The sequence below is a fragment of the Octopus bimaculoides genome, chromosome 5, assembly GCF_001194135.2.
Source record: "Octopus bimaculoides isolate UCB-OBI-ISO-001 chromosome 5, ASM119413v2, whole genome shotgun sequence".
NCBI classification, from domain to species: domain Eukaryota; kingdom Metazoa; phylum Mollusca; class Cephalopoda; order Octopoda; family Octopodidae; genus Octopus; species Octopus bimaculoides.
The window spans coordinates 50,387,354-50,399,953 of NC_068985.1; the positions used below are offsets into that span (position 1 = coordinate 50,387,354).

Sequence of the window (12,600 nt, forward strand, 5' to 3'; positions counted from 1 at the left end):
TATATTGACAGGAATAGAGTTCAGCTATGGGTTCACCATTATCACCAATAATAGCCAATATATTCATGAAATACTTTGAGAATTTGGCTTTAGGATTAACATTACTAAAACAAACCCAATGGCTGCGATATGTTGATGGCACCTTCATACTCTGGTCCCACCAGGAAGATGTCCAAGTGCTGTTGGATCATGTGAACTCAATAAAGCCATCCATACAGTTCCCAATAGAAAAAGGAAAAAACAATCAGCTAGCATTCCTGGACATATTAATAACATGCACCAAGTATGAATTCAGGACATCCGTATACTGCAAGCCAATCTTCACTGGACGATACCTCAACTTCAACTCCCACTATCCATGCAGTGTAAAGATATATGATATATATAGTAACAGTTACACATTTTGTGATAATAGTATTTTCACCAATACGTAAAAATACTATTTGTAATAAAGATATGCATTACTGAGTAATCAGTCCCATTCTTGTAACTATTAAGTATATTTTCATTAAAACTATTGTATTTTGGCCTTTTTGTTGTATTTAGATGTGTATGTGAAAGAACATGCTTCTAATACATACATGATTCCTTTATAAAAAGAGAGAAAGGACAAGAAAGACGAGTCACTGTTTTAATTTGCTGTTTCTGAATAACACATATTCACCACTGTCTTTTACATACCTAGAACTTTGCCAAATTGGAAAGTAAAATAATGCACACCTAAATGGTACATATAGTAGACAAATATTTCCCAAATGACCAGCCTACCATCTTAAAAAAATGAAGAGTATATCGGATGATACAGTCCTAGATATATGATTACTGAACAATGAAGGTGGATGTTTACAGATGTCATGTCGTTGACTATAGTTTTATATCTTCTACACCAGGAATGCCCAGGGATTAAATAGAATGTATGGAAATAAAGCTGTTACAATTGTTTAGTGCTATAGAAACAGCAAGTACCATTCATCTCAGAGGTAATAATGAAAGATGTAACGATGGATATTTTATGAATTTGATGATGAAAGGAACAAATATGAAACAAAATTGGAGTTTATTAAACTTGAAATTCAAGATTAATTTAAATTTTAATAAACGCTTGATGAAACTGTTTGTCAGTACAGATCAATACTTAATGTTCATAGAAAAATATATTCATTTATCAAATGAACAGATTTAGTTTTTGACAGATTTGTTGAAATTTCATTACAAAGGAATATCATTTTCAATTTTCTCAGGTTTTCTTCTCTCCCAGCCTGCACGTATATTGTCAACATAACAACTAACCCCTGGTAAGCACAAAACAAGTTTTAAGAATAATGTCAACAAAGGAAGTATGCAACATGTGAAGGTATTTGAGTAAAAAAAACTCGAAGGGTGTTTTAGCCAGTTTGGCATGCCTATGATAAAGACATGCATAACTGAGAAAAACACTGTTACATATCCTAAGTGACTTTGAGTAAAACGCCATTCTTTCCAGTTGAGTATTTCACTAACACTTGGAAGAGAGGAAATTCCAACAAGAAGCATTAAGAACAGGGCTATAAATCCAGTACTTATTAAAGATTCGCCTTTGAGGTTCAGATGTACTTCATAAGGGGAGATAACTGAGGAATTAGCATGTGGACTAGTAAGGTACCATGAATTAGCATAGCCAGGGGAAATAAGTACCAGAGACATCCCAGCATGCCAGAAACTGAAAAGAAGAGCATAAAGTCCTATCATTTTGCGAGATTTCATCCATTTGTCCATCCATTTAGGGAAATCTTTGTATTTTGTTCCATTGTAAATTTGTAAAAATCCTGCTAAGCAACCTGGTAAATAAGAAGAAGCTAATAATGTAATGGCTGTCAAACAGACTATTTTGTTCAAAAACGTCAGTGGCATTCTATACCAGGATATTTGAAGATTGTGGCTAGTGTAGTATATTACAATCTTTGCAGTTACAACTATGAACCAAACCAGAAAAGTCACTAATGTATAAATACTAGGTATACCCCATCCTGACATAAGAGTTAGGGGATAAGCTTCCAGTTTCCTTGCAGCACCTAAGTTACCACAGTCAACGGGAGGAATCCCAATATCACGTGACAATTGCATAATTCTTTCTCGTGCATGTCTGTTATTTCCAGCGACGAAATTTTTTATGCTACCACCAAAGTTCTCACTTTCAACAGCATAAGCAGACAATGTGTTAAAAGATTTTACAAACTGAATATCTGGGAAAATGATAGCTAAATTTTCTGCATTTGATTCAAATTTACTTGGTTTAGTGCGATTTGAGATATCAACGAAAATTTTTCCCACCAAATCATTCTTATGTGGTCGAAGACAGGATTCCATGCTAGAATAAGGAATTGCCAGGATAAAAATTTCAATTTCCTTGTTTGTAAGAACATTTTTAACAGAGTCCACTTTGACGTTGCTCAACTGTTTATCTCTGGTGATAAAGGATCGTTGAAGTGGATTTCGACTACCAAAAACGGTTTCATATCCAGCTTGTAAAAGTCTTTTCCCTAATGCTGTTCCATAGTTTCCTGTACCAAGAATGCCAATTGTTTGGTTTTCCATAGTTTCTGTATCTGTTAAGAAATAAAAAGTAAAACTTAATTAAGATTACATGTGTTTGTACAGGAGAGTAAAGGATTATATGCAATACAAACATAAAATGAATGAATTGCAGAGCTTCTCTATGGCTACTCATTCTGTTAGACATAGTAGTCAAATTCCTTCAAATCAGGTTCTTGAACTAAAAAAAAAAATGGAAGTAATTATTTGCTAATATACTTCAAGATATAAAAGGAATAGTCAAGGATAGACTGTCTTTGATGACGGGTTTGCTTGATCAAGGCTGAATTGGAGATGAACAATAGTATAAACATTCATAGATGAAAAGCTCACAATAATTATGCCATTTTCTAAAAATTTCAAATTCTGCATGCCATTATTTTGAACCAGAGCAGAGATTGTCTGGATATCTCCAGACATCTCATTTCCTTCAGTGCCAGTATGGAAGGAGAGGACCATGAAGTGATGAGTGTACAGCTGATACTCACACAAGTTGGTACTCCATTGCTTACGACATTGAGGGTTCCAGTTGATCCGATCAACAGAACAGCCTGCTTGTGAAATTAACGTGCAAGTGGCTGAGCACTCCACAGACACGTGTACCCTTAACGTAGTTCTCGGGAATATTCAGCGTGACACAGTGTGACAAGGCTGGCCCTTTGAAATACAGACACAACAGAAACAGGAAGTAAGAGTGAGAGAAAGTTGTGGTGAAAGAATACAGCAGGGTTCGCCACCATCCCCTACTGAAGCCTCATGGAGCTTTAGGTGTTTTCGCTCAATAAACACTCACAACACCCAGTCTGGGAATTGAAACCGTGATCCTATGACCGCGAGTCCGCTGCCTTAACCACTGGGCTATTGCGCCTCCACACTCACACAATAGCCAACATAGAAGAAGAAGGATGAAGTAAACATTTAATGAAGAAAGGTTTAAGCACTATCAGTATAGATTAATCAGCTCTATGGCATGGAGGATTTAGTTAGAAGAGGAAAAAACAGAACCCATTACTATTTACAGTGTCTTTGAGACAGGTGGGAAGAAGGGATGAAGATATTCACAGATTAGAGGTATGACTTGGATGTTTGCAACTGATTGTACTCCATAAAAAACAAAGGTAAGGGTAGTCATGTTTAACCAGATAAAAGTTGATTATGTTTACCATTAAAAAGCAGGAACTATCCTACTAACTAACTACCAACTATCCAACACAATTTCCATCTACTAAATTTCACACACATGACTTTGATGAAGCTGAAGTTATGGTAAGAGACATATGTCCAAAGTGCCACATAGTGATTAAATCTGAAAACCATGTAGTCAAGAGGCAAACTTCTTTAGCCATGCAGGTACATGCAACCCACACATTTCTCCACCTCACATCACCCTTATGTCCTACCTATAAGCACCATATTAACCACAATATCCAGTCCTTTCTTCCTAAAACATTGGCCTCTGGTATCTCCTCCCTGCTCATGTTCATGCCTTTCCTGAAGGTGTTGACCTGTGAGTTTATCTTCTTTTGTTATCATATTTTTATTGAAAATCACTGTCTTTGTTTCAGTTAATTATGAAAATTATAAAGAATTTAGTAAAGTAACTCTGCCATTATTAAGCTGGTGCTTGGAACATAACTTAACATTTTGATGGAAGGTTTTAATTCAGATCACTTTAAAACAAAAAGTCTATATCATAGAATTTGAGGCATTCTCAGGTGAATTAGTATCAAAAAGGTTATATGGAAACTCAATCTGACCAGTTTTGGAGGTTCTACAACAGTCAGAAGAACTGCTTTTCTTTCAGAACCAGCAAGTAAAAATTCAATAAATAAAAAAAAAAAAAATATCTGCAAGCATGTTTATACATAATGTTCATTTTTTTTAACATTTAATTTCCTGTTATGCCTGGTTTTTCATCCTTGAAATTTTCAGCTTGTTCCAACAAAATAAACCTTCGACTAGTATTGATTTCACTCTTCAAAACATTCAGAACCTTTCATTCATATAAAATCAGTAAAGGATTCTTGACATTAATGTTGATTTCAAATTTTAGCATAAAGCCAGCAATTTTGGGGAGCAGGTAAGTTGATTACATCAGCTCCAGTCCTCAACTGATACTCATTTTATTAATCTTGGAAGGATGAAGAGTAAAGTTGGCCTTGGTAGGGTTTGAACTCAGAACATAAAGATGGTGCAGCCTACTGGCTTGCCAGTCCTCAGTCAAACCGTCCAACCCATACCAGCAAGGAAAATGGATGTTAGATGATGATGATGATGATGATGATGATGATGATGATGGATAAGGTGCCAATCCACTACAGTTGTTTCCAACAAATTTTTAATTGATTAATAGAGCCATTACATCATTAGAAAAACAAAAAAAAACTGTTTTCATCAGGTGAATATATGGATTACAACATTCAAAAACATTTTTAGGAAACATTCCACCCTCTATCCTTCCCTACCCACTCACTCTGTGTAATTCTCTGTACCACTTATTGTACCTTGTAGGCATGTCCTATTGTACCTTGTAGACAATGGCATGTGCCCCTTCATGATTCTATGACCCTTGCTGGTCACAGAATGAATTTGTTAGTATTATAGGAGAAAATAATGTGATGTCATGCGTGGGTAACGAAGATTTATAGCAATGAAGAAGGTTAGAGGATGAGGTATGGGGGAATCAGATAGTGAAGCATCTTGCCCCTACAACTAAGATAGAGTGAATTTCTTTTCTCTTTTAATTCTGTTCAATAAGCTGTTTTAGAGCTAAAGTAGAAATGGTTATTTATATAGTTATTTATTTAACAGTAATTTATATATATATATTTATTTAACAGCCTTCATGACCCCTTTATGGCTATATAGATACGTTCAGAGTGCTTCTTTCATCATTGTCTTCATTGCTTTAATGTTCATTTTTACATGCTCACATGAATGGGCAGAATTTGTTAAAGTGGAATTTTCTATGACTCGATGCCTTTTCTGTCATCACCCTTGCCTATTTACAAGTAAGGTAATATTTTTCCCATGACTCTCTTTACTCTTTTTACTCTTTTACCTGTTTCAGTCATTTGGCTGTGGTTATGCTGGAGTACCGCCTTTAGTCGAGCAAATCGACCCCAGGACTTATTCTTTGTAAGCCTAGTACTTATTCTATTGGTCTCTTTTGCCGAACCGCTAAGTTACAAGGATGTAAACACACCAGCATCGGTTGTCAAGCGATGTTGGGGGGACAAACACAGACACACATACATATATATATAAACATATATACGACGGGCTTCTTTCAGTTTCCGTCTACCAAATCCACTCACAAGGCTTTGGTCGGCCCAAGGCTATAGTAGAAGACACTTGCCCAAGGTGCCACGCAGTGGAACTGAACCCAGAACCGTGTGGTTCATAAGCAAGCTACTTACTACACAGCCACTTCTAAACATCTTTTCATAAAAGACTGGAAACAAAAGACACCACTTGCATGATGGTGACACACATTTACAACTATCCCAATGTCAATACAAAGAGACAGCTACACATACACACACATCACACACACACACACCTACACACACACACACACACACACACATATGCACACACACACACACACACACACAAACACACACACACACACACAAACACACACACACACACAATAGGCTACTTTCAATTTGTTAAACAAATTCTCTCACAAGGCTTTGGCTAGCCTAGGGCTATAGTAGAAGATACTTGCCTAAAATACTATGCAGTGGGATTGAACCCAGTATCATGTAGTCAGGAAGCAAATTTCTTACCACAAAGCCATGCCTGTGCTCATTCTTTCTTCATTATACTTAGACGTCAAAATAAATTTTAAAATATCCTAAATTTCTTCTTCATATTCAGACTTTTGACCATGACTATGTTCATATACATTATATATTCACATATATTCACATGCTATACATACTCATCCTCATCATCATCATGTAATGTTCATCTTCCATGCTGGTATGGGTTGGACAGCTTGACAGGAGCTGGCAAGCCACAGGGCTGTGCCAGGTTCCATTGTCTGCTTTGGCATAGTTTCTCCAGCCATATGCCCTTCCTAACGCCAATCACTTTACTGGGTGTACTGGGTACTTTTTACCTGGCACCAGCACCAGCAGGGTCACCACATAACCTGCAAGACAAAGATCCCTGACTGAGTAGGAGAGTAGTGTTGGGGGAGGTGGCTTCATGCCACATGACAGGTTAAAGTATAATAGAGTGATGAAAATAGGTATCTAGTTATAGAGGAGATACCTGTCTACCCCAGCTGGAAATGAAAGGAAAGAAAAATAGAGTCAGAGACAAAGACAGGCAAACAAAGTGAGAGAGAGAAAGATAGATGATGGTGGAGATGAGTTGGGTCATGCCTACAAGGTACAAAGGGACATACCTACAAGGAACAATAAGTGGTACAGAGAATTATACAGGGTGAGTGGACAGGGAAGGATAGAGGGTGGAATGTTTCATAAGAGTGTGATTAATATTTTATATATTCACACATATGGCATTAATAATGTTGTTGGTAAAAGAGCACATTAAAACACAACTTTTTTTATGTTTTAATCAACAGAGAAACAAGAGTGCTCATGACTGTTTACAGGACCTCCAAGACAGATGGCAGAGGGAGAGAGAAAGGGGGGAGGAAGAGAGAGAGGGAGAGGGAGAGAGAGGGGGAGAGGGAGAGAGAGGGGGAGAGGGAGAGAGAGGGGGAGAGGGAGGGAGGGGGTTTATTATCAGACCAGAGATTTAGACTGAATTTTTGCAATAAAGTGGACTCCATTAAGAGCATCCAAGAACCATGTTATAGTTAAACAGGACAACAGATAGATAAAACTATTCAGAAATATGAACAGCTCCTTTGATGGGCTCCTATATAGAGTTTCTGTCAATCATATTTCACCTAAAAGGCTTTGGTCAACTCAAGTCTATATAAGAAGATATTTGCCCAAAATGCTGTAAGGTGGAATCAAACCTGAAGCCATGAAGGTGCCAAGCAAACTTTTTAGTCATACATAACTATGTCTAAGAAGTGATGCTAATTGGCTGTTACATGCAAATGGGTGTAATGGAAAGTCGATTCTGTACTAAAAAATTGAAACCCAACGCAGTATGCACAAGCATAACCAGGATTTCAACCTTATGTTCATAGATTTAAAACAATATGTACACATGTGTATTTTGCATACACATGTGTAACCCAGTGAGTGTGTGTGTGAGGGGAATAGTTAAACCTGTCAAACTCCTAATAGCTATGTATGTAGTCTGTAAACCAAACACTAGTATGGGAATATATATTATTTTATAGTATATAAATAAGATATCATTTGTACTTGCCATGACAAAATGGACAATCATCTGAATTCAGCAAAATTTCATAACTGCTCATTTTTACTATAAAATACAAAGAAATATTAAAGCATTTACACAAACTGAATGCTTAGGGAGTGACTCAACGATTCCTGTACTTAATCTTTTTCATCAGGCCAGAGCAATCAAGCTAATTTATTACACTAGGCAACGAAGATTTTGTTACAGAAGACCAAATAGGTGTTCCTTGCTAATTTCAGTATGCTGATTTCAAATTTATAATTGGATTTTTTTCTTAACTTTGTGTAGAATGCAAATCACTTAGTAAAATTTCCTACTACCTCCAGATTTTGGTTTTAATTGACTTAACGCCAATAATATGAAACTTGCTTCTCAAGTTTAAAGCAAGTTTTGTTTGCCAACTATATACAAATTCTTACAATTTTGATCAATAAAATTTATCCTGAGTTGGTAGCACTGAGTCAAGGGCATAGTAATGGCCCAATGGTTAGTTGCTATATGACAGTCAAGAAGGGCAGTTGTTGAAGTTCTCTGTTGGTAAACAAGTAATAGGCTGTGGTAACTTGGTGTGTTTTTATAGCATTTGTTTTGTACTACGGTGTGTATTTCTTTTATTTTCTACATTGTGATTATTACTTTCCACATTTTTTTTCCAAATATTGTATGGTAATTAAAATGCAATCAAATAGATGTGCTTGTGTAAATCACCCAGACAACTTTTACTATATATGTGGACAATATACACCAAATTCACAACATAGAAACATAACAACAAACTTGCCTACAAAGATTATTTTGACTGTAAGTTAGGAAAGCAAGAGCGGGACTGGGAACCACATATCTGCTGTGCACAGTGCAATGCAATGCTAATAGCTTGGATGAATGGTAAAAGAAAAGTGATGCCATTCTCAGTCCCCAAGGTTTGGTGTGAGATGAAAAATCTCTTCAATGGTTGTTATTTTTGTTTGACAAAGATTGCTGGTTTCACAAAGAAAAAAACAAATCAAAAATCATGTACCCAAACTACAAATCAGCAATAAACCAGTACCACACAATGAAACAAATCCACCATCAGTTCCACCAGTTCATCTGAAGATTCTACTAATGATATAGAAATAGGGAAAGATGGGGTATATGTTCCAGATGCAACTAGTTCCCCACATTTGTTAAGTCAAGCAGAATTAAATGACTTGGTGTGCAATTTGGAATTACCAAAAGTAAAACCAGAGTTGCTTGGTTCCAGACTTCAAGAATGGAATTTCTTCCAGCTAAACAAAGTTTCCCATTTCTGCCATTGCCATCTACAGTTTTCATCATTTTACTTACAGGAGGAAAACATTTTGTTTCTGCTATGATATTAGCGAACTAAGGGAAAGGATTGGCTTTCACTATGATCCAAAAGAATGGAGACTGTTCGTTGACTCTAGTAAAGCTAGCCTTAAAGCTGTATTACTGCACAATGGCAATGAAAAGCCTTCAATACCTGTAATACATGCCACTTGCCTTAATGAGACTTATGAATCAATGGAACTGCTGCTAAGACTCATCAAATATAAGGACCACATATGAAATATTTGTGGCAGCCTTGAAGTTGTATTATTACTTCTTGGGTTACAGCTGGGCTACACAAAGCCTATGTGCTTTTTGTGTCTACGGAGCAGCAGAAATGACAAGAACCACTACAAAAAACATTACTGACCATCTAGAACTGAGCATGTTATAGGTAAACGCATTCACCCTTGGAAAGTACATCTTTCATCACTCCACTTTAGACTTGGTCTTATGAAAAATTTTGTGACGAGTATGAATCATCAAAGAAGTGGTTTCCAATATTTAAAGGATAAATTCAAAAGAATATTGACAAATGCTAACCTAGAAACTGGAGTTTTCACTGGGCCACATACCCACAGTGTCATCCACGATTCCTTGTTTCCATCTAATGTAAATGAGATTGAACTAGGAGCATGAACATCTTTTATTGAACAGGTCAAAAAAGTTTCTTGGAAACTACAAGACTAAAAACTGGGAACTTGAAGAAAACATCCCAAAAAATGGGATGCAGAATGTCTTTGAAAATACAGTTTTACATTCTCATCTTGACTTCTTCCCAGCTAGTGATGAGCATGGTGAGCACTTTCATCAAAAGATTTCAGTAAAAGAAAATAGATACCAAGGTGATTTCAACCCAAATATGATGAGAGATTATTGATGGTTCCTGCAGAAGGAGAGCTCATCATCCTACAAGTATTAAAGGAAGAGGAAACACCAAAGTTTCACTTAAGAACAGGAAGTTGCCTTTCGGTAATAACAACAAAATACTAATGCCCTTCAAGGGGGTGGTTGGGCACAGGGGTGGTAATTCTCCCAGCAGAATTCCACTATCTTATCTTAAGCCAGAAATCTCTGTTCATCAATTATTTAAGTATGTTTAACATAAAATGTGGCACAGAAAAGTAGCTTAAACAACTTTTGTAATAAAAGCGGGTGAGAAAAAAATGAAAATTAAGGGTTTTCAGTTACACAAAATCTGGACATAATTGAGAAATTTATAAATCAGATCTGAAATTAGCACCAGAAATTTGATAGGAATCAGTAGTTTATGTGTCTGTAACACACACAAAAAAAGTTGAAATTGTTGCCTAATGTTATCAAAGACATTCTAGCTGTGACACCTAATCAAAAGATGAGGTGATCAAAGCTAGGAATGGCTTATGTAGAACTACATTATTTGTATGTCCTTCCCTTTTTCAAGGAATGTGATTGAGATTTGGTTGCTATTTCATAGCAGTGTAATTAGTAATTTAAGCAAATAGAAATCAAAAATTTTAAACTACCCAAATTAATAGAAACTCTTCTTACATCCAGCAGATATAAGAATAGTTTCTATTAATGGATGTAAGAATAGTTTCTGGTTGTAAGTCTGAATAGTCAGCTGGATGTAAGAACAGTTTCTATTAATTTGGCAACAAAATGAATATTAGTAGTGGTATTATAGCAACTACACTTTATATCTAAAGTATGACATCTTAATATTACTTCTCTGGTTGATAGGAAATGTTCTCTCCAGACAAAGTGAACTCTAGATTATGTAAGAAATATAATTCTGCATGACAGTGAAACAGAGTAGTAATTCCTAAATTTATTTTGGCAATGAACCCTTATACAATTTTCCAAAAATCACAGAAGCCATACCTATATTTTACAGACAACCCCTAACACCTTAATTTTAATTAGGCATTAATGAATCAAAAGTTGCTGCACATAAGAATGTATTATTTTGAAAATGGTGAATAGCATTGTTTTTCATAAAATTAAATTTTTATAAAAATTTATTGAAAAACACCTTATTTCATGGAACCTCAGAATTTTTTTTTTTTAGAACCTACTTTGAGAAACATTGTAATAAGGAATCTGTTACAATAGGATAGCTATCTGGAAAGTCTATAAGTCTGAATTTAAATTTGCTCAAATTATCACATATTTCACTGCAAGTGATGCACCTAAGCTTTTGATTGATTGTTAGTTTAAAAGAAATTGCTCCAAATCTGTTCAGATCCATTATTTTCACTTTTTTCTTTCTTTGCTTTTTGGGTTTTTTTTCTCATTTACTTAGAAGGAAAGGCCATGTCTATGGATCTTTACAATGACTCTGAATAATGGTTGGTGGGAGGGAGGAAGGTATTCCTAAACAGGTAAAATAGCCTGAATGTGTGCAACAGAGTGGACTCCACCAAAAGCCTTAAAAGTGTTTGATTAAACCAGGTGGGATTAAACCAGCTGATGGATTAAACCAGGTGATGGATTAAATTTAGCAACAAGTAAATCATGGCAGGATTTGAACTGAGAACAAAAAAAGCCAGAATAAATGCTGCAAGATATCCTGTCCAATGCTCTAATGACTCTGCCAATATACCTTAGACTGGTATTTATCAACCCTGGATAGGATGAAACAATGGGATTTGGACTCAGAACATAAAAAGCCAATGTTCTAATGACTCAGCTAATTCACTGCCCTAATAGTATGAGTTCCTCTTATATACTTGGCTATAGCTACTATAGCATCTAAGTAGACTTCAGTATTCAATGTCAATCTTCAAAGTTGCAAACTTGTGTAATTCTAAATAACAATTTGCAATAATAACCAGGTTGTTAACATGCACATATTGTCACGGACTTCTACACTTGAAATCCATAAACTTCATCAAAGAGAGAACTGAAGATAGAGTACTCATCTGGACAATATATTCTTCATTTACTAAACTGCCAATCATAATTCTCCTTTTAATACTCCCACACTGACACTCTGTCAGTTATGATGCTGAAAGTTCCAACAGAACAACCTGCTCGTGAAATTAGTATGCAAGTGGTTGAGCATTCCACAGACACACGTACCTTTAATGTAGTTCTCAGGAGGATTCAGCATAGTAAGGCTTGCTCTTTGAAATATGAGTACAACTCATTTTTGACAGCTGAGTGAACTGGAACAATGTGAAATAAAGTGCCTTGCTCAAGGAACCAACACACTTCCAGGAATCGAACTCATGACCTTACGATCATAAGCCAAATACCCTATCCAACAAAGCCACCTCCCATACATAGTTTAGACCAGGGTTTCTCAACAGGAGCCATATGGCCCGGGGGGGGGGGGCATGGAATATTTCTTGGGTCCAC

General features: G+C 36.0%; 1 protein-coding gene across 6 annotated transcripts in view; it reads right to left on the reverse strand.

Annotated features, from left to right (window-relative positions):
- Positions 1-1,050: 1,050 nt before the first annotated feature.
- The window catches only part of LOC106871937 (metalloreductase STEAP4), a 33,184-nt gene continuing 21,634 nt past the window's right edge, over positions 1,051-12,600 (reverse strand). For 3 of the 6 annotated variants that reach the window (XM_052968375.1, XM_014918700.2, XM_014918701.2), the window contains exons 2-3: positions 7,936-7,992; positions 1,051-2,585 (exon numbers count right to left, since the gene is read on the reverse strand). In XM_052968375.1, the coding sequence (XP_052824335.1) occupies positions 1,210-2,585; positions 7,936-7,992 (1,433 nt within the window). In that variant the 3' untranslated portion in view covers positions 1,051-1,209. Of the gene's footprint in view, positions 2,586-6,520; positions 6,701-7,935; positions 7,993-12,600 lie in introns of those variants that run through there. The other 3 variants (XM_014918707.2, XM_014918705.2, XM_052968376.1) reach the window with 2 other exon arrangements.